General features: G+C 39.8%; 1 protein-coding gene across 50 annotated transcripts; it reads right to left on the minus strand.

Moving 5' to 3' along the window:
- Window positions 1-702: 702 nt before the first annotated feature.
- LOC108897687 (protein NLRC3-like) lies at window positions 703-21,996 on the minus strand. 50 transcript variants are annotated; one of them, XM_051076446.1, is made up of 20 exons: window positions 21,901-21,996; window positions 21,547-21,671; window positions 20,733-20,900; window positions 19,454-19,573; window positions 18,219-18,338; window positions 16,452-16,571; window positions 15,565-15,684; window positions 13,750-13,917; window positions 11,973-12,140; window positions 10,486-10,605; window positions 10,089-10,259; window positions 8,636-8,856; window positions 6,604-8,440; window positions 6,058-6,231; window positions 5,603-5,776; window positions 5,291-5,449; window positions 4,942-5,115; window positions 4,293-4,466; window positions 3,391-3,564; window positions 703-2,264 (listed from the first exon to the last, which is right to left on the minus strand). In XM_051076446.1, the coding sequence occupies exons 3-20, from the start codon at window positions 20,846-20,848 to the stop codon at window positions 2,252-2,254; spliced, it is 4,323 nt and encodes a 1,440-aa protein (XP_050932403.1). In that variant the 5' UTR covers window positions 20,849-20,900; window positions 21,547-21,671; window positions 21,901-21,996; the 3' UTR covers window positions 703-2,251. The 50 variants fall into 50 exon arrangements, with proteins under 50 accessions (XP_050932403.1, XP_050932405.1, XP_050932402.1 ...); XM_051076448.1 differs by having other exon boundaries at window positions 6,604-8,437; window positions 21,547-21,744; XM_051076445.1 differs by having other exon boundaries at window positions 21,547-21,744.
- Between the last annotated feature and the right edge of the window lie 919 nt (window positions 21,997-22,915).

A 22,915-nucleotide genomic window follows, 5' to 3' on the forward strand; every position in this document is an offset into this window, starting at 1 on the left:
TGTAGTATTGCACTTTGTAAACAGACCAGTGTTATTTCTCCAGTTTAGAGGACAGCTCGTCGGAATGAAAATTAGGTTGAAGCTTATTATCTACCTTAATACCGGTGCACAGAAGCATTGTTTGTGTTTTAATAATGTTTTGCTTAGGAGTTATTAATGAAAAGTTTGAATCTCTGAAGATCTTTCCAACTTTACTGAACTTACAGCTACAGCTACGGTGCAAGAAGAAAATCAGATTTAGTTGGGATTAATGTTTGTCACCTACAGGTATCATGCAGTCTTAATTTACAGTGTAATGTAGATGTAGATGTTAGTATTTAATAGTGAATTTACAAATGACATAATTGGGGCCAGAGTTCTTGTTTAGTGTTTGACTTTGTATTAGTTTAATCTGACTGTTAGTGAGGAACTACAAAGCAGCTCAGGTTTACATACAGCAGGTGGGTGTGTAGGACCAACATGTGCCAGAAGGGTCTTTGACCAATCAATAGAGGTGGCTAAAGGATTCATTTTGTGGGATTGTTTTCTTAACAATTAGTTAGTTAAATAAATCATAAAATAACAAAAGGTTGTGTGTGGACTCTGGACTTTGCCTGTGTTTAATGTGTGTGTTAAACTGTATCAACAACATGTACATGAATTTTTATGCACATACGGATAAATTTTCCATCTGAATGAAAGATGACACAAACACAAACAAGATTTTAGCTAAAAACAGAGCAGTTTTTTTCTCTTTATTCTCTTTTTATGAAAGCCAGCCTCAGACTCCAGTCCTGTCCCTGTGGTGGTGTGGTGTGGTCTAGTGGTAAGATACTAACCACCATCTTCATCACATGACATTCTCCTTGCTCTCCTCATTTTTTTGTCTGTCTATACTGACATCTGCCAAATATAGAAAAAACCCTCAAAAACATGATTAAAAAATGAGGACACATATAAATATTGTTTTTCAATTAACCTAAACTATTTAAGCTAAATTAAAATTTTGAACTTTTATCGACTCTACGAAAATTGAAGCATGAGAAACTTTGCACTTCTGTTGGCATTAAAATAAACTAAATGTGCTGCTTGGTGCTTGTACCACATTCGGTTGAGAAACACTGAACTATGTCATTGCTATTGATCACTTCTGTTCTCTATGAAAATAAAAACATCAAACAAAATAAAAACATCAAACAAACATCATATAACCCAACATTAAGAAGAATGATACATTAGGCTGCTGCATCCTCACATAAAAATACAAATAGCACCATCTGTGACAAAATATAATCATTAATATGAAATAAGGAAAAAAACAACAAATGAACGAAGCTTTTACTAAATCACGTAGTCCTAGTAAAGAAATGCTTTCATATAGTGAAATAAAAGATACAGACATAAAATATCCACTGGACATTAATATTTGGCACCCTTAAGATTTTGAAGAATTTAAAGAAGAATTTAAATGAGTTCAAACAAAACAAAATACAACAAACCTGTGTTTAATTTTCAGTATTCACATGAATGATGATTTACTGCATAAAAAGTGGCTAAGTATTTCCAGTTTCTTTTTCACAATGGTGAAGACAATAGCTGTCTAATAGCAATGAAGTGCTATCATCAAAAACATAACAATTCTGAAGGCTACAAGACAATCACAGAAAATCTAGAAATCACTGTTTCAACAGTTTCAACAGTTATACATAATGTTATCAGTTTCAGTCAAAAGAGACTGGATGTGGCATCAAGAAAAAACTCAATGAGAGAAGCCTGCAAAGGTGGATATGGATTGTAGGAATTGTGTTCTCTTGTGTCAGAAAACTTTTTTTTTTTTTTTTTGAAGCAAAGATTTTGGGTCTTTGAGCACGACAATGACACAAAGCATAGATCTAGCAGCACAAATGAATGACTGGAAGGGAAAAGATGGCCAGAAATGAGTCCTGAACTCAATCCCATTGAAAACCTTTGAAGAATGCTGAAATCTTCCCCTACAAAAGTACTCCTGAAAACCTAAAAGAGCTTGAAGGCAATGGAGGAGTGGCACAAACTACCAACAGACAGGTGCAAGAAGTTTCTAGAAGGCTACAAGAAACATTTAGAGGCTGTCATTGTTGTCAAAGGTTCTGAAACCAAATATTAGTGAGTAGAAAGATCACCGAGTCAGAGCTTTGCTACACACCAGTTGCTGCTGCTGCTTCATCTTCTAGGTCATCAAGACACAGCTCATCTTCTCTCAACACACACATTGTCCTCTTCAGTCTCACTCTCTTCACCACTTCCAGCTGTTGACAGAAGAAGACAGACCACAGATTAGATAAATCAGCATTTACAGAGACTCACCTCATCAGCTGTCAGTGAATGAAGCAGCACATCCAGTATAAAGAGCAGCAGGGACTTCAGTCCTGTTCAGACCAAAAGTGGAACAGCTCTGTAGCTCTCATCTTAAAGTGGAAATAAACTACTGAGAGCACTTCATTACTGCCCAAACAGTTTAGTGACAGATTTACTGTTGTTACATGTGAACTGATGTCGCATTATACAACAAGTAGTTCCGACCAAGCAATCTGATTGGACAACAAGACATTTAGAATGTGCTCAAATCAGCATGACAGCACACCTTACTCATCACTAAAAATATTACTCCGCCATATACATTTTACTTTGTTGGTAATAGTTGTATAATTGCAATGTTACACTCAAGGGTGTCCTTTAATGTCATCTGAGCACAACAGTGATGCAGTCAGTGATGCAAGCATCACTAAAGCACACCCTCTCTGTTAATAAAGAAGAGAGTCTCTGTATGTTGATAAATGTCTTTTCTGCTTGTGAAATATACCTGATATATGAACATGGAGGATGTCTCTGAAAATATTTACCAAATGGACAGATGTACAGATGTGATTGCTGGACTTGAGTAACAGCAGTCCTGGTCTGATTTAAGATCACATGGTTATAAAATGTAATGATGGTTCTGTAAAATAAGAGCCAGTGATTTGCAGGCTTCATTCAGAGTGATGTTAGAGCTGTGACAAAGATGAAACTAATCAACTCTTCAGTGCTGAAATGAAAGAACAAATGGTTTCTATCTTGTGAGGCTGTCAGCTGTGATTCAGCTTTACATCCTGTAGACATGCACACAACAACAGTCATCTTCACATCAGCTCAAACACATAATCACAACAAGCTTCTGGCTGATCTGAATGGCTGACTGCCCTCTCTCTCTCTCTCTCTCTCTCTCTCTCTCCATCTCTCTGTCCAATCCTGAAGCCTGTCATTACTCTTCTCTCACAGATTCATCCAGGAAAGTGGCCACAAAGAAGACTGGAGGTTTACAGGGAACATTGTAACTTTGCTTTGATACTGTGTTTAATACAATCCTGCATGGACTGACACCAACACGTCACTGACCCCAGTCTCTCCAGTCTACAGTGTGGACTCTTCACAAGCTCAGACAGCTCCTTCAGGTCTGAATCCTTCAAGCTGTTTTCACTCAGCTCCAGGCTTCTCAGGTGGGAGGGGTTGGACTTCAGAGCTGAGGCCAAAGAAGCACAACTGATCTCTGACAAACTGCAGGACCTCAATCTGAATAAAGAATAAAACATGTAACTTTAGAGAAGAAAGTTCCGGCTTTAAACAATTCAGTGTTTCATAATCTGTTCAGAGCTGGAGGTTTAGAAAATGAAAACTCTACACAGAAAAGCTCCAGACGAACCCTTAACGTTCTTGCTGTGAGGCAACAATGCTAACCACTGCACCACTGTGCTGCCAAGATGTAGTGACCTTTTAAAATCTGCCTGCACCACCAGTGGCTCTATGTATACAAATTCATATTGTGCAGCTAAATTTATCAGAGATTCTGTTAAAGATCCTCAAGTTTTCAGAGATAACAACTATGCCAGGATGAACACTGGGGGACAAGTGAACAGAATTTTCATTTTAAAGTCAAAGTTGAAAACAGAGTGGCATGGTGGAGCAGTGGTCAGCACTGTCACCTCACAGCATGAAGGTTCTGGTTTGAGAATATGCACGTTAGATTAATCAGTGACTCTAAATTGCCCATAGGTGTGAATGTGAGTGCGAATGGTTGTTTGTCTGTATGTGTTGGAGCTGCGATGGACTGGCGATCTGTACAGGGTGTACCGTGCCTCTCGCCCATTGTCAGCTGGGATAGGCTCCAGCCCCCCATGCGACCCTTCGCAGGTAAGCGGTATAGATAATGAATGAATGAATGAGTTGGAAACATGAATTGAAATAAATTTGTCTTTTTTCACATAATAATCTCAACACAAAACAAAAAAATGGTGTCTGACTTCAGAATCTCCAGTCGACAGTCTGGACTCTCCAAAAAACCACACAGCTCCTTCACTCCTGGATCCTGCACATTGCTTTTTGTCAGCTCCAGTTCTCTCAGATGTGAGGGGTTGGACTTAAGAGCTGAGGCCAGAGAAGCACAGTTGGTCTCTGATAAACCACAGCGACTCAGTCTGAATGAAGAATAAATAATGCGGATAAAATCATATATATTGCAATCAGATATGTCTAAGTCAATAAGATATTCTCTAAAAGTAGTAGAGTGTCATAATAATAATAATAATAATAATAATAATAATATCTGTTATATTAATTGTTGGTGCCTTTAACATGAGTCATGACAGTTCACTGAAATTAACTTACAAGGTTGATTTTTTTTTCTTCAGCAAGTGTATTTCAATTTATTTGTACAAATATTAGTTCTGAGGATCTTTTGAACATTTTTGTGATAAAAATGTAAAACATTAACTAACAACTAAAATTGTTAAGAAAAACTGAAAATATGTTCAATATAAAATAGCACAATTTAAACTAATTAATTAATTCAAGAAGAATGGTTTTAAGTTATGTATGGGGATAAATTAGGTTTAGTTGTGGATTAAAGATATAAGATATACAGCAGTAACAGACAGACTGAACTGAACTGACCTCAGAGCCTCAAGTCTACAGTCTGGAGTCCTCAAAAAAACACACAGCTCTTCCACTCCTGAATCCTGCAGCTTGTTTCCTCTTAGCTCCAGCTCTCTCAGATGGGAAGGGTTGGACTTCAGAGCTGAGGCCAGAGAAGCACAGTTGGTCTCCGACAAACTACAGTCATTCAATCTGAATGAAGAATAAAACATGTAGATAAAATCCAACATAATCCAATCAATTATGTTTTCATCATTTAGCGTTTCCCTAAAATTAGCAGAATGATTAAGTTATGCATGAATAATTAAAGAATAAATTAGGTTCAGTTTGGATTAAAGATATAGTAACAGTCAATCTGTGAACAGACCTCAGAGTCTTCAGTTTACAGTCTGGACTCCTCAGAAACCCACACAGCTCCTTCACTCCTGAATCCTTTAGATCATTTCCACTCAGCTCTAGCACTCTCAGACAGGAGAAGCTGAACTTCAGAGCCGAGTCCAGAGAAGCACAGTTGATCTCTGACAAACTACAGTTCACCAATCAGAATAAATAATAAAACTTTGGAAATAAATGTTTATGCTCAAAATCATTCAGTGTTGCATAATACACTTCAAATCCCTTATGTATGAAATTTCACATCTTATTAATCTTAGCACAAAACTGAAAAATGGTGTCTGACCTCAGGGTCTCCAGACTACAGTCTGGACTCTTCAGAAAATCACACAGCTCTTTCACTCCTGAATCCTTAAGGTAGTTTCCACTCAGATCCAGCACTCTCATGTGGGAGGGGTTAGACTTCAGAGCTGAGGCCAGAAAGGAACAGCTGATCTCTGACAAACTGCAGGACTTCAATCTGAATAACAGAGAACATAACTTTAAAAAGCAAAATTCTTGGTTTAAACCATTCAATGTTTCATAACATGTTCAGAGCTGAAGAAGGTTTAGAATGTAAAAGTTTACACAGTCCACAGGATGACATGTTGCTGCTTCAATAAAGACATGGTGACTTCACCTTTTAAACTGTGCCAGCTCCACTAGTGATTCCATAATATCAGCCTTATGTCTGAAGTTTAGTGTCAATACAAATTTCACATCATATTAATTTTAGCACAGAACTAAAAAATGATGTCCAACCTCAGAGTCTCCAGTTTACAGTCTGGGCTCCTCAGAAACCCACACAACTCTTCCACTCCCGAATCATGCAGGTCATTTCCACTCAGTTCCAGTTCTCTCAGATGGGAAGGGTTGGACTTCAGAATTGAGACCAGAGAAGTACAGCTTATCTCTGACAAATTGCAGTCGTTCATTCTGAATAAAGAATAAAATATTTAGATAAAATCATTTATAACGCAATCAGATATGTCCAAATCAATGAGCTTTTCTCTAGAATTAGAAGTGACTTTGTGATTCTTATTATTGTGGATCATCATAATATCTGCCTTCTACAGACATCATCCAAATGTCACCAGAATATTTATACACCTATTCATGCCAACACAGATTCATAACATTTGTTGACCTCGGTCAAGTCTGTAATTAGAAGATAAATATCAAATTAGACATGCTGGGGGTCAGCAGGGTGCAGTGTTGCCTCACAACAAGACAGTTTTTATATTATTTTCACTGTGTTGTTTTTACTTGAGCAGCACAGGTAATGGTATTGATCATGTCTGGACTTACAGAGCCTTTCTGCAGTTCCTCACAGCAGGGATCAGTCTCTGTCGCCCCTCCACTGATGTATTGTATTTCTTCAGGTCCAATTCATCCAGAACCTCCTCTGACATCTGCAGCATGTAGGCCAGAGCTGAGCAGTGGAACACAGAGAGTCTCTTTGATCTGGTCTCTGACTTCAGGAACTCCTGGATCTCCTGATATACTGAGTGGTCATTCATCTCGACCAGACAGTGGAAGATGTTGATGCTTCTGTCAGGAGAAATGTTAGAAATATTCATCTCCTTCAGGTTGTTGATGGCTTTCTGGACAATTTCTGGACTGTTGTCTGTCTGATCCAACAAGCCTCCTAAAAGTATTTGGTTGGACTCTAGAGAGAGGCCATGGAGGAAGCGAACAAACAGGTCCAGGTGACCATTTTTACTGTTGAGGGACTTCTCCATGGCCCACCTCAGCAGGATATCCAGAGATGTGTCATAGCTATCCCTGTTTCCTTTCCATTGTTTAGGGTTTGCGTCAAAGAGTTTGTAGTCTTTCTCCAGGAAGCCCTCCAGTATCTCTGTCTTCCTACTGGTGTAACAGTCTAACATGTAGATTGCAGCCAGAAACTCCTGAATACTCAGATGAACAAAGCAGAAGACTGCTTTCTGCAAAATCACATACTTTCTTTTGAAGATCTCTGTACAAATTCCTGAGTACACCAAGGCCTCTGTGACATTAAGACCACACTGCTCCAGGTCTTCTTGGTAGAACATGATGTTTCCTTTTTCCAGATGTTCAAACGCCAGCCTCCCCAGCTTCAGGAGAACTTCTCTGTCAGCCTCTGTCAGATCCTGTGGACTCTTCTCATGTCCCTCACCATACTTTACCCTCTTCTTCTTTGTCTGGACCAGCAGGAAGTGTGAGTACAGGCCAGTCAGGGTCTTGGGCAGCTCTCCTCTCTGCTCTGTAGTCAATATGTGCTCCAGAACTGTAGCAGTGATCCAGCAGAAGACTGGGATTTGACACATGATATGAAGGCTCCTGGATGCCTTAATGTGTGAGATGGTTCTTCTGGACAGCTCTTCATCACTGAATCTCTTCCTGAAGTACTCGTCCTTCTGTGGGTCAGTGAAGCCTCGTACTTCTGTTACCCTGTCAACACATGAAGTAGGGATCTGATTGGCTGCTGCAGGTCGGGATGTTATCCAGATGAAGGCAGAGGGAAGCAGATTCCCCTGGATGAGGTTTGTCAGCAGCTCGTTGACTGATGACTTCTGTGTGACATCAGACACAACCTTGGTGTTGTTGAAATCCAATGAAAGTCTGCTTTCATCCAGGCCGTCAAAGATAAACAAAACTTTACAGACAGCCAGCTTCTCTGCTGTGACTTTCTGTAATGTTGGATGGAAAATGTGAAGCAGCATGAGAAGACTGTACTGCTCATCTCTGATCAGGTTCAGTTCCCTGAATGAAAGCAGAACCAGCAGACTGACATCTTGGTTTTGCAAACTTTCTGCCCAGTCTAGAGTGAACTTCTGCACTGTGAAGGTTTTCCCAACTCCAGCGACACCGTTTGTCAGAACGACTCTGATCTGACTCTGTTGATCAGGTAAGGCTTTAAAGATGTCATGGAACCTGATTGGAGCGTCATGGTGGGTCTTCATCTTGGAAATCGTCTCAAGCTGCCTAACCTCATGTTGGGTATTAACCTCTTCACTCTGTCCTTCTGTGATGTAGAGCTCAGTGTAGATTCTGTTGAGAAGGATTTGACCTCCTTTTTCATCGGTTCCTTCAGTCACACATTCACATCTCCTCCTCAGACTGATCTTATGTTCATCTAAAACCTCCTGCAGACCACTATCTGCTGAAAGAGAAGAAACAATGTGAGACTAAAGAAAAAAAATCTGAGAATCTGCTGTTTATTTTAATTAGTTACATACATCGCATGTATTATATATATGTTTAAATACCAGTGTTGTATCATGTAACAAATAACATCATAAATATCAAGTCCTGTTTTCAGAAATGATGACATGAGCAGACAGATGTATTGTCTTACTTTGTACAGGTGTACTGGTGTGACTGGCTTTCTGCAGTCCAGGTCTTGTTCTGGGTCCTTGTCCACAATGAGGACAGAGGGAGTCTCCTGATGAGGTGATGCACTGTCTGCAGAACCAGTGTCCACAGCTGGTAGAGACTGGGTCCTTGAGGACGTCCTGACACAAAGCACAGCAGGACGGCTGTTCCTCCACAGAAACATCCTTCTTGTTCTTCTTCTTTCTGCGAAGACATTTCTTTCGAATTAAAGATAGATAGATAGATACACAGTGACATCTTAAAAGTCCAGTGCAAATCAGAATGTCCAGATTAAGGTGCATGGTGTGCAGTGTGTAGCGCATTACAGAACAGTTGACATTAATGTCATGTCCCGTCATGTCCCCCCATGTAGTGGATTATCCATGATTAACAGGAGCCCACTCAGCACCTATGGGTCTGCCACAGATGTCAGGCTGTCCAGCTCCGTGCCTATAATGGGACATTTTCTGCCTTGTCTGCTCATCGAACTGCCTTAGATAAATTTGTATCTTGTAACTTATATCAGGGAATATTCTGACATTGTGGAAAGCAGCACATATACTGCCTCTGCATAAAGAAGATGACACCAACAATCCAAATAACTATGGCCCAATCCTCAAACTCTTACTTTAGCTTGGCTAAAATGTGAGAAAAGCTTATTAGTAATAAAATGCACTACTTTCTATCTGAGCATTGCGTTTAACTATTTTACAGCAGCATGTAAGGTAGTAAATTGTATAGTCTGTTCATTGATATTAAGCAGTGTTGTATTGCCAGGTTAATTGATTTGTCTGAAGGATTTGACGTAGTGTATCATACTATTGTTTTGGATAAACTCAGCTCAGTTGGTTTTGACACAAATGTGTGTAACTGGCTTACAGTTATCTTACTGGCAAAATGCAACCAGTAGTTGTGGACTGTCATTGTATTCTCTATGAGAAGATAGGGTAGATATACCATACCATGGGAAGCGAACAGACAGCTGGATACTGGAGACTCTGCTGTGTCCTCCTTTACCTCCATACAAACACTTATCTTGTGGCTTCATTCACAGTTGAGTCCATTAGTGAATTAAATGCAGAACAAAGTCACTGCCAACATCTCCATGAATGTTTAAATCACATACTAGAATTATGTAATCTGTACAAAGCACTAACTCAGATAAAAAGTTCTAAACACAAAAATTCAGATTAAGGGGCAGGTGGATATAATAACTAGTGGAACTGGTATTTGCATTTTCCAGCTTGGGTGTGAAAGACTAAGAGTAAGGCTTTCAAATGAGAGTGGAAACTCACTGCGACCCCTTCTCCTTAGCATGAGCTTTGAGGAATATGAGAATTAATATGAGTAAAGGGTGTTGATTCAGTACTTCAGGTGTGTGAGTGTTCAGTGCTCACAGATGCAAAGGTCAATTTCCTGTGCATGTAAAAACATACTTGACAAATAAAAGATCTGTGCTCCTCTCCTTCTTCTCCTTCTTCTTCTTCTCTCTGTCTGAGGTTCCAGGCTCATTTCTGAAGTATAGAGATTGTTCTTTGGACTGGTCACTCTTCATAGACAGACAGCTGGATACTGGAGACTCTGCTCTCAGCGTGTGGTACTGACCTCTGCAAACACAAACAGGTTTTTATTTACATCACATCAAGAAGAAGATCAGAAAGTTAGAGACAACAGTAAAAGTTGTGTGACTTCTACGTTTAAATTCAGCATAGCATTGTGCTCTTTGTCTGGTCATTTTTTATGAATATATTTCACACCAACCCTGGTTTCGCTCAAAAATGTCTGATAACTGAGTTATCTTCAGGTCAGTTTAGAATAGAAACTATCTCTTACTCTGTATCTGAGGTTCCAGGCTCATTTCTGAAGTATAGAGATTGTTCTTTGGACTGGTCACTCTTCATAGACAGACAGCTGGATACTGGAGACTCTGCTCTCAGCGTGTGGTACTGACCTCTGCAAACACAAACAGGTTTTTATTCACATCACATCAATTAGTGATAAATTCTATTTTGCCAGAGTCACTTAGGAAACTCTCAACTGATATCCTGCAGCCACATCACCATCTAACACCACACACTGTACTGAAGGATGGAAACAACACACTAACATCCAAAAACACGGTTGTGTCAGTCAGTCATGAAATGTGTCCAGTTTATGTGTCTGAATGACAATAAAGCCTATCTAAGACTAAGTCGAGATATTGGAGACTGGACTTCGGGCAGTCTGAGAGGTAAAGCAGTAACAGTGACAGTGAGCTCAGAAACACAAGAATCATAATCAACAAGTCTGTACAAGTTTCAAAGTAAGACTAAGACCAAGGGAACAGGAAGAAACACACACACACACACACACAGAGAGAGAGAGAGAGAGAGAGAGAGAGAGAGAGAGAGAGAGAGAGAGAGAGAGAGAGAGAGAGAGAGTATGCAGTAAATAAAACCAAGCAGCATCCCACCTGGTTGGTTTTCTTGGGCTAGTTATAGGTTTAATGTGTATTATTCAGCCCATCACCACATTGTGATGCTATAACTCTCGCAAACACATCTGTAATTATGTTTTGTCTGGCTTACAGACTGGCTTAATTCAACTGTCTCTTTACTGGTCAGGAGTTTTACTGTCATGCATTCATTATACTTTTCTCTTTGCAGATGCAAATTTGTCGAGTGATGCGGCAACATTCATTTTGTATGTTTTACACAATGCCTCTTCCTGCTCATTGTTGCTAAGTTTGAATCCAAAATATCACCACATAACAGAGGTCACTTTTTTTTCCTACTACTTCTTTGTCAGCCTGTTCTTTGGCATCCATTTATACCTGTTCTGAATAATTATAAGAGCAAATAGTGATTTGCTTATTCTTATTTGTAGCTCAACAGATAGACATTTGACATGTAATGTGGCTGAAAGTTGGACAAGACGCTGCTTGTGTTGTACCTGGCTGCAATCGGCACTGGTGAGAGGAGTGATAAAATGGGAAAGGTAATCAATCAATATGTGACCAAAGTGACAGGCAGAAGCAACAAGCAGCAAAGTGTGAATTTGGACGGTTTACAGACTCATTGAAAAAAGGACAGAGTGGTGGTGTGTAATTCTAGATAATGATCTACGAGAGAGAGGCTATCGGGGACCATGATTTGAACCTGATTGAACCTTGATTGTCGCAATGATTTGTCATTATACACATTAACAAATAAACTTTGTGAAAATTTGCCTGAACAGGTACTTGAGTGAAATAAGTGTGCATTTAAACATACAGCACTAATGCAGTGCTCACAGTTGGGTTAAATGCAAAGGTCAAATTCCTGTGCATACACCAAACATACTTGGCGATTACGACATCCTTCCTCCTCTTCTTCTCCTTCTTTTTCTTCTTTCTGTCTGAGGTTCCAGGCTCATTTCTGAAGTATAGAGATTGTTCTTTGGACTGGTCACTCTTCATAGACAGACAGCTGGATACTGGAGACTCTGCTCTCAGCGTGTGGTACTGACCTCTGCAAACACAAACAGGTTTTTATTCACATCACATCAATTAGTGATAAATTCTATTTTGCCAGAGTCACTTAGGAAACTCTCAACTGATATCCTGCAGCCACATCACCATCTAACACCACACACTGTACTGAAGGATGGAAACAACACACTAACATCCAAAAACACGGTTGTGTCAGTCAGTCATGAAATGTGTCCAGTTTACATCCGTTGATGACTGGTCTCTCATTAGCTCTAAAATACGGAAAAGAAACAACAAACATCCAACCTCAAGAGTCAGTATTAATACACTGATTCCAGAGGAACCAGGAAGAACTTATTTTCTGCCAACACTACAGCAGCTGATACAGACAGTGATGTCAACACACTAAACACTGTTATAGTCGACAGATTAGAGGTTCACAGGTTTGTAGCAGTTCTTTTACTTTCTGTCTGAGGGTCCAGGCTCATCACTGAAGCTTAGAGGATTTCCTTTGAACCAGTAATTCCTCACAAACACACTAGATATTGGAGACTGGACTTCGGGCAGTCTGAGAGGTAAAGCAGTAACAGTGACAGTGAGCTCAGAAACACAAGAATCATAATCAACAAGTCTGTACAAGTTTCAAAGTAAGACTAAGACCAAGGGAACAGGAAGAAACACACACACACACACACACAGAGAGAGAGAGAGAGAGAGAGAGAGAGAGAGAGAGAGAGAGAGAGAGAGAGTATGCAGTAAATAAAACCAAGCAGCATCCCACCTGGTTGGTTTTCTTGGGCTAGTTATAGGTTTAATGTGTATTATTCAGCCCATCACCACATTGTGATGCTATAACTCTCGCAAACACATCTGTAATTATGTTTTGTCTGGCTTACAGACTGGCTTAATTCAACTGTCTCTTTACTGGTCAGGAGTTTTACTGTCATGCATTCATTATACTTTTCTCTTTGCAGATGCAAATTTGTCGAGTGATGCGGCAACATTCATTTTGTATGTTTTACACAATGCCTCTTCCTGCTCATTGTTGCTAAGTTTGAATCCAAAATATCACCACATAACAGAGGTCACTTTTTTTTCCTACTACTTCTTTGTCAGCCTGTTCTTTGGCATCCATTTATACCTGTTCTGAATAATTATAAGAGCAAATAGTGATTTGCTTATTCTTATTTGTAGCTCAACAGATAGACATTTGACATGTAATGTGGCTGAAAGTTGGACAAGACGCTGCTTGTGTTGTACCTGGCTGCAATCGGCACTGGTGAGAGGAGTGATAAAATGGGAAAGGTAATCAATCAATATGTGACCAAAGTGACAGGCAGAAGCAACAAGCAGCAAAGTGTGAATTTGGACGGTTTACAGACTCATTGAAAAAAGGACAGAGTGGTGGTGTGTAATTCTAGATAATGATCTACGAGAGAGAGGCTATCGGGGACCATGATTTGAACCTGATTGAACCTTGATTGTCGCAATGATTTGTCATTATACACATTAACAAATAAACTTTGTGAAAATTTGCCTGAACAGGTACTTGAGTGAAATAAGTGTGCATTTAAACATACAGCACTAATGCAGTGCTCACAGTTGGGTTAAATGCAAAGGTCAAATTCCTGTGCATACACCAAACATACTTGGCGATTACGACATCCTTCCTCCTCTTCTTCTCCTTCTTTTTCTTCTTTCTGTCTGAGGTTCCAGGCTCATTTCTGAAGTATAGAGATTGTTCTTTGGACTGGTCACTCTTCATAGACAGACAGCTGGATACTGGAGACTCTGCTCTCAGCGTGTGGTACTGACCTCTGCAAACACAAACAGGTTTTTATTCACATCACATCAATTAGTGATAAATTCTATTTTGCCAGAGTCACTTAGGAAACTCTCAACTGATATCCTGCAGCCACATCACCATCTAACACCACACACTGTACTGAAGGATGGAAACAACACACTAACATCCAAAAACACGGTTGTGTCAGTCAGTCATGAAATGTGTCCAGTTTACATCCGTTGATGACTGGTCTCTCATTAGCTCTAAAATACGGAAAAGAAACAACAAACATCCAACCTCAAGAGTCAGTATTAATACACTGATTCCAGAGGAACCAGGAAGAACTTATTTTCTGCCAACACTACAGCAGCTGATACAGACAGTGATGTCAACACACTAAACACTGTTATAGTCGACAGATTAGAGGTTCACAGGTTTGTAGCAGTTCTTTTACTTTCTGTCTGAGGGTCCAGGCTCATCACTGAAGCTTAGAGGATTTCCTTTGAACCAGTAATTCCTCACAAACACACTAGATATTGGAGACTGGACTTCGGGCAGTCTGAGAGGTAAAGCAGTAACAGTGACAGTGAGCTCAGAAACACAAGAATCATAATCAACAAGTCTGTACAAGTTTCAAAGTAAGACTAAGACCAAGGGAACAGGAAGAAACAGCGCTGGAGAGAAGAGTGAAAAAATGAAGGTGGTGTTCTTGTATGTTGTGAGTGATGCAGTGCTGGAAGTTTATAATAACTTCTCTTTTGATGCTGATGAGGACAAGATAAAGCTAAAAGTTTGAGATGTACTGTGTACCTTAAAGAAACGTGACGTTCAAGAGGCACACATTTTTTCACATGTACAGAAAATGGGAAAGGCAATCAATCAATATGTGACCAAAGTGACAGGCAGAAGCAACAAGCAGCCAAGTGTGAATTTGGACGGTTTACAGACTCATTGAAAAAAGGACAGAGTGGTGGTGTGTAATTCTAGATAATGATCTACGAGAGAGAGGCTATCGGGGACCATGATTTGAACCTGGAACGAAAAATAACACTGTGTGGGGCAGCAGAGGTGGTGAAATCTCAAGCTGAAGAGTTGTTCAGTGAAAGCTGCAGCATGAGTGACGTGGGAAAGGATGCACACAGAGCAGTCAAAGTAACTAGCACTTCTTCTGCAGTGAGTAAGAGAATAAAACTGGCTGACAAAGATGGAGGTCGTGGTCGATGGGGCATGTGACATCTTAGAAAAAATGCCCAGCATTTGGCAAACCACAGCACAAACAAGTTTGCACATCAGATAGTCATGTGACCATGCACTGCACGTTTGTCTCATAGACTGTATATAAAAGAAAAGAACAAAAAGAACAAGTCAATATGATGAGCAGTTATCAAGTACTTGGCTATCTGGTTGGATTAGAAACAAGCAGTGCCTCTTTTTAAACACAATGTTGTGTTGATTCCTGTGAAGAAATATACAGATTTGATTAAGAATGTCGAGAAGATCAGAAAGTTAGAGACAACAGTAAAAGTTGTGTGACTTCTACGTTTAAATTCAGCATAGCATTGTGCTCTTTGTCTGGTCATTTTTTATGAATATATTTCACACCAACCCTGGTTTCGCTCAAAAATGTCTGATAACTGAGTTATCTTCAGGTCAGTTTAGAATAGAAACTATCTCTTACTCTGTATCTGAGGTTCCAGGCTCATTTCTGAAGTATAGAGATTGTTCTTTGGACTGGTCACTCTTCATAGACAGACAGCTGGATACTGGAGACTCTGCTCTCAGCGTGTGGTACTGACCTCTGCAAACACAAACAGGTTTTTATTTACATCACATCAATTAGTGATAAATTCTATATTGACACTTTTAACCTGCAAGTTAATTTTCTTTCTGCTCAGGCTCTGTAATTATCTTAAGGGGAAACTGTGCCGAGGGTTATACCCTGAAGGAGGCTGTCTGTGCTGCTATGTGTAGGTTGTTACTCAGCTCTTTTTTAACATGTATGTGTTCATGGCTTTATGAATTTCATCATGAAACAGCCATCTGAATAAAAGGCTTTTGCTTTTGCCAGAGGAGTGCATTGGATCTTGTCTATTCTGAGACTTTCTGATTATTCAAAATTCCTTGAAACTTAAGCTTTAACAAAATCATGGTAAGACAAATTACATGCTTTTCAACAAATCCCAAATGAAAAATCCTCTAGATTTTATTATTAGTACAGTCATTAACTGTATCAGTATAGTATCAGGGGTTGAAATTAAAGTCACATGTTACCAGTACTTCTGGCTATCTGGTTGGATTAGAAACAAGCAGTGCCTCTTTTTAAACACAATGTTGTGTTGATTCCTGTGAAGAAATATACAGATTTGATTAAGAATGTCGAGAAGATCAGAAAGTTAGAGACAACAGTAAAAGTTGTGTGACTTCTACGTTTAAATTCAGCATAGCATTGTGCTCTTTGTCTGGTCATTTTTTATGAATATATTTCACACCAACCCTGGTTTCGCTCAAAAATGTCTGATAACTGAGTTATCTTCAGGTCAGTTTAGAACAGAAACTATCTCTTACTCTGTATCTGAGGTTCCAGGCTCATTTCTGAAGTATAGAGATTGTTCTTTGGACTGGTCACTCTTCATAGACAGACAGCTGGATACTGGAGACTCTGCTCTCAGCGTGTGGTACTGACCTCTGCAAACACAAACAGGTTTTTATTTACATCACATCAATTAGTGATAAATTCTATTTTGCCAGAGTCACTTAGGAAACTCTCAACTGATATCCTGCAGCCACATCACCATCTAACACCACACACTGTACTGAAGGATGGAAACAACACACTAACATCCAAAAACACGGTTGTGTCAGTCAGTCATGAAATGTGTCCAGTTTACATCCGTTGATGACTGGTCTCTCATTAGCTCTAAAATACGGAAAAGAAACAACAAACATCCAACCTCAAGAGTCAGTATTAATACACTGATTCCAGAGGAACCAGGAAGAACTTATTTTCTGCCAACACTACAGCAGCTGATACAGACAGTGATGTCAACACACTAAACACTGTTATAGTCGACAGATTAGAGGTTCACAGGTTTGTAGCAGTTCTTTTACTTTCTGTCTGAGGGTCCAGGCTCATCACTGAAGCTTAGAGGATTTCCTTTGAACCAGTAATTCCTCACAAACACACTAGATATTGGAGACTGGACTTCGGGCAGTCTGAGAGGTAAAGCAGTAACAGTGACAGTGAGCTCAGAAACACAAGAATCATAATCAACAAGTCTGTACAAGTTTCAAAGTAAGACTAAGACCAAGGGAACAGGAAGAAACAGCGCTGGAGAGAAGAGTGAAAAAATGAAGGTGGTGTTCTTGTATGTTGTGAGTGATGCAGTGCTGGAAGTTTATAATAACTTCTCTTTTGATGCTGATGAGGACAAGATAAAGCTAAAAGTTTGAGATGTACTGTGTACCTTAAAGAAACGTGACGTTCAAGAGGCACACATTTTTTCACATGTACAGAAAATGGGAAAGGCAATCAATCAATATGTGACCAAAGTGACAGGCAGAAGCAACAAGCAGCCAAGTGTGAATTTGGACGGTTTACAGACTCATTGAAAAAAGGACAGAGTGGTGGTGTGTAATTCTAGATAATGATCTACGAGAGAGAGGCTATCGGGGACCATGATTTGAACCTGGAACGAAAAATAACACTGTGTGGGGCAGCAGAGGTGGTGAAATCTCAAGCTGAAGAGTTGTTCAGTGAAAGCTGCAGCATGAGTGACGTGGGAAAGGATGCACACAGAGCAGTCAAAGTAACTAGCACTTCTTCTGCAGTGAGTAAGAGAATAAAACTGGCTGACAAAGATGGAGGTCGTGGTCGATGGGGCATGTGACATCTTAGAAAAAATGCCCAGCATTTGGCAAACCACAGCACAAACAAGTTTGCACATCAGATAGTCATGTGACCATGCACTGCACGTTTGTCTCATAGACTGTATATAAAAGAAAAGAACAAAAAGAACAAGTCAATATGATGAGCAGTTATCAAGTACTTGGCTATCTGGTTGGATTAGAAACAAGCAGTGCCTCTTTTTAAACACAATGTTGTGTTGATTCCTGTGAAGAAATATACAGATTTGATTAAGAATGTCGAGAAGATCAGAAAGTTAGAGACAACAGTAAAAGTTGTGTGACTTCTACGTTTAAATTCAGCATAGCATTGTGCTCTTTGTCTGGTCATTTTTTATGAATATATTTCACACCAACCCTGGTTTCGCTCAAAAATGTCTGATAACTGAGTTATCTTCAGGTCAGTTTAGAATAGAAACTATCTCTTACTCTGTATCTGAGGTTCCAGGCTCATTTCTGAAGTATAGAGATTGTTCTTTGGACTGGTCACTCTTCATAGACAGACAGCTGGATACTGGAGACTCTGCTCTCAGCGTGTGGTACTGACCTCTGCAAACACAAACAGGTTTTTATTTACATCACATCAATTAGTGATAAATTCTATATTGACACTTTTAACCTGCAAGTTAATTTTCTTTCTGCTCAGGCTCTGTAATTATCTTAAGGGGAAACTGTGCCGAGGGTTATACCCTGAAGGAGGCTGTCTGTGCTGCTATGTGTAGGTTGTTACTCAGCTCTTTTTTAACATGTATGTGTTCATGGCTTTATGAATTTCATCATGAAACAGCCATCTGAATAAAAGGCTTTTGCTTTTGCCAGAGGAGTGCATTGGTGAGAGGAGTGATAAAATGGGAAAGGTAATCAATCAATATGTGACCAAAGTGACAGGCAGAAGCAACAAGCAGCAAAGTGTGAATTTGGACGGTTTACAGACTCATTGAAAAAAGGACAGAGTGGTGGTGTGTAATTCTAGATAATGATCTACGAGAGAGAGGCTATCGGGGACCATGATTTGAACCTGGAACGAAAAATAACACTGTGTGGGGCAGCAGAGGTGGTGAAATCTCAAGCTGAAGAGTTGTTCAGTGAAAGCTGCAGCATGAGTGACGTGGGAAAGGATGCACACAGAGCAGTCAAAGTAACTAGCACTTCTTCTGCAGTGAGTAAGAGAATAAAACTGGCTGACAAAGATGGAGGTCGTGGTCGATGGGGCATGTGACATCTTAGAAAAAATGCCCAGCATTTGGCAAACCACAGCACAAACAAGTTTGCACATCAGATAGTCATGTGACCATGCACTGCACGTTTGTCTCATAGACTGTATATAAAAGAAAAGAACAAAAAGAACAAGTCAATATGATGAGCAGTTATCAAGTACTTGGCTATCTGGTTGGATTAGAAACAAGCAGTGCCTCTTTTTAAACACAATGTTGTGTTGATTCCTGTGAAGAAATATACAGATTTGATTAAGAATGTCGAGAAGATCAGAAAGTTAGAGACAACAGTAAAAGTTGTGTGACTTCTACGTTTAAATTCAGCATAGCATTGTGCTCTTTGTCTGGTCATTTTTTATGAATATATTTCACACCAACCCTGGTTTCGCTCAAAAATGTCTGATAACTGAGTTATCTTCAGGTCAGTTTAGAATAGAAACTATCTCTTACTCTGTATCTGAGGTTCCAGGCTCATTTCTGAAGTATAGAGATTGTTCTTTGGACTGGTCACTCTTCATAGACAGACAGCTGGATACTGGAGACTCTGCTCTCAGCGTGTGGTACTGACCTCTGCAAACACAAACAGGTTTTTATTTACATCACATCAATTAGTGATAAATTCTATATTGACACTTTTAACCTGCAAGTTAATTTTCTTTCTGCTCAGGCTCTGTAATTATCTTAAGGGGAAACTGTGCCGAGGGTTATACCCTGAAGGAGGCTGTCTGTGCTGCTATGTGTAGGTTGTTACTCAGCTCTTTTTTAACATGTATGTGTTCATGGCTTTATGAATTTCATCATGAAACAGCCATCTGAATAAAAGGCTTTTGCTTTTGCCAGAGGAGTGCATTGGTGAGAGGAGTGATAAAATGGGAAAGGTAATCAATCAATATGTGACCAAAGTGACAGGCAGAAGCAACAAGCAGCCAAGTGTGAATTTGGACGGTTTACAGACTCATTGAAAAAAGGACAGAGTGGTGGTGTGTAATTCTAGATAATGATCTACGAGAGAGAGGCTATCGGGGACCATGATTTGAACCTGGAACGAAAAATAACACTGTGTGGGGCAGCAGAGGTGGTGAAATCTCAAGCTGAAGAGTTGTTCAGTGAAAGCTGCAGCATGAGTGACGTGGGAAAGGATGCACACAGAGCAGTCAAAGTAACTAGCACTTCTTCTGCAGTGAGTAAGAGAATAAAACTGGCTGACAAAGATGGAGGTCGTGGTCGATGGGGCATGTGACACCTTAGAAAAAATGCCCAGCATTTGGCAAACCACAGCACAAACAAGTTTGCACATCAGATAGTCATGTGACCATGCACTGCACGTTTGTCTCATAGACTGTATATAAAAGAAAAGAACAAAAAGAACAAGTCAATATGATGAGCAGTTATCAAATAATTGACTTAAGGATTTAGATGAGAGCAATCTAATATCTAATAATCCACATTCAGTTGTCCCGGTTTTGATCCTGTATATAATAGTTGTATTAATGTTTTTGTTTTGTTGCATTGCATTGTTTTAGCAAAATTGTACATCAATACCACATTATTTTGCTGACTTCTGATTGTCACAATGATTTGTCATTATACACATTAACAAATAAACTTTGTGAAAATTCGAACAGGTACTTGATTGAAATAAGTGTGTATTTAAACATACAGCACTAATGCAGTGCTCACAGTTGGGTTAAATGCAAAGGTCAAATTCCTGTGCATACACCAAACATACTTGGCGATTATGACATCCTTCCTCCTCTTCTTCTCCTTCTTTTTCTTCTTTCTGTCTGAGGTTCCAGGCTCATTTCTGAAGACTGAAGATTGTTCTTTGGACTGGTCACTCTCCATAGACAGACAGCTGGATACTGGAGACTCTGCTCTCAGCGTGTGGTACTGACCTCTGCAAACACAAACAGGTTTTTATTCACATCACATCAATTAGTGATAAATTCTATTTTGCCAGAGTCACTTTGGAAACTCTCAACTGATATCCTGCAGCCACATCACCATCTAACACCACACACTGTACTGAAGGATGGAAACAACACACTAACATCCAAAAACACGGTTGTGTCAGTCAGTCATTAAATGTGTCCAGTTTACATCTGTTGATGACTGGTCTCTCATTAGCTCTAAAATACGGAAAAGAAACAACAAACATCCAACCTCAGTCAAGTCAGTCATGAAATGTGTCCAGTTTATGTGTCTGAATGACAATAAAGCCTATCTAAGACTAAGTCGAGATATTGGAGACTGGACTTCGGGCAGTCTGAGAGGTAAAGCAGTAACAGTGACAGTGAGCTCAGAAACACAAGAATCATAATCAACAAGTCTGTACAAGTTTCAAAGTAAGACTAAGACCAAGGGAACAGGAAGAAACACAAACAAACACACACACACACACACACACACACACAGAGAGAGTATACAGTAAATAACACCAAGCTAGAGCTAATTAAATCATCTGCCTCAACTTAGGCCACAAACTTATTAATCACCCCTCGTTGCCAATTGTCTGGAGGTTAACAGTTGTAGGAATCTCTTACTGTGTGTTTGAGGGTCCAGGTTCACTTCTTAAGTCTGGACCAGTCACTCTCAATAGACAGACTGCTGGATACTGGAGGCTCTGCTGTGTCTTCCCCTTCCTCCACACAGTCACTCATCCTCTGGACTTCAGTTTGAGAGGCAAATTGACTGCAAGCTCCGTAACACAAGAATGATAACCAACAAGTCTGCTCAAGTTTCTAAGTAGAATCAAGAAAACAGGAAGTGGCAAAGACACAGGCACACACATACAGTCTTGTCTGACTTTGGTGAACATTACATTGACTTTTGGACATTTCCTGGAGTCTTACTCTAACCTGAACCATAACTACCACTTGCCTAACCATTACCCTTACCTTCAAGCATGTCCTCTTCTTAAAATTACTTATGTTATGGAGACTTGATTTTTGTCCGCATATTGTGAAAGTGTAAACAAAATTAGGTCTCCACAGCATGAGTAATACATAGACCACACATACACACATGCACAGTAACACTGTGTACAGTATAGTAAAACTAGGTAGCACTCCACCAGGTGGAGAGTGTATTACTTAGCCACCTCACAAAACCTAACTTGTCTTGCAAAATCAAATAATTAAAAAATAAATAAATAAAATAAATCTTAATTTTAATCAAAACCAAACACTGCCATCAGACAACACACAAAGCCAGCTAATGCGTAAACACAACTCAGCAATCATTAGACACTACATGACTAAATGCAAAACACTGTACCCTGGGCATAGCAGGAAAAAAATCTGTATTTACTCTAGGATATGTTCACATTCATGCACTTATGAAAACTTAGATGTAAACAAGAAACCCTGCAGAACAAAATTTAAAAAACTGCACTACATGATTCTTCAGTAAGCCATGTCAATCATTCATTCTGCCTCAGCATCAACATTCTTCTATAGGGTTTAGAAAGTGATGGTGGAGGGCAAACATTTATTAAACAATGGTTCCTGTTAAAACTATTCACATATTCTTGGACCATGGTGAAAGCTCACATTGTCCCAGATGACAACATAAACAGGATGCTCTGCCTGCTCATGGCCTCTCTGCGCATGTCTGAGAAAAGCAACCCGTAGACCATCCAGAAATGTTAGAAGATGTTCAGTGTTGTGAGGTCCTAAAGTAACATGGCAACGAAGAACCCCAAAGCTGCTAATGGCAGCACATATGGTCACATTGCGACCACGCTGGCCAGGCACTTCTACAACAGCATGTCACTGGTCGTCCACCTGGGGGACCTCATCCTCCTCCGCTGACCGCGGAGCCCCACTTGGGGGCGGTGAAGGAGGAAGGGGACACCCGCCTAGCCAGCCAGATCAGCCAAACAACCTCATAGACAACACAAACAGATTGACA

The sequence above is a fragment of the Lates calcarifer genome, linkage group LG2, assembly GCF_001640805.2.
Source record: "Lates calcarifer isolate ASB-BC8 linkage group LG2, TLL_Latcal_v3, whole genome shotgun sequence".
Classification (NCBI taxonomy): domain Eukaryota; kingdom Metazoa; phylum Chordata; class Actinopteri; family Centropomidae; genus Lates; species Lates calcarifer.

What these genes read in the sequence shown, in the direction of transcription:
- LOC108897687 (XM_051076446.1), bottom strand. Translation starts at nt 20,848, where the DNA reads ATGGAGAGTGACCAGTCCAAAGAACAATCTTCAGTCTTCAGAAATGAG. An exon ending in AAGGATGTCGTAATCGCCAA is followed by an intron (nt 12,141 to 13,749) that starts GTATGTTTGGTG and finishes TTGTGTTTGCAG; the next exon opens with AGGTCAGTACCACACGCTGA. An exon ending in CACCAGTACACCTGTACAAA is followed by an intron (nt 8,441 to 8,635) that starts GTAAGACAATAC and finishes CTTCTCTTTCAG; the next exon opens with CAGATAGTGGTCTGCAGGAG.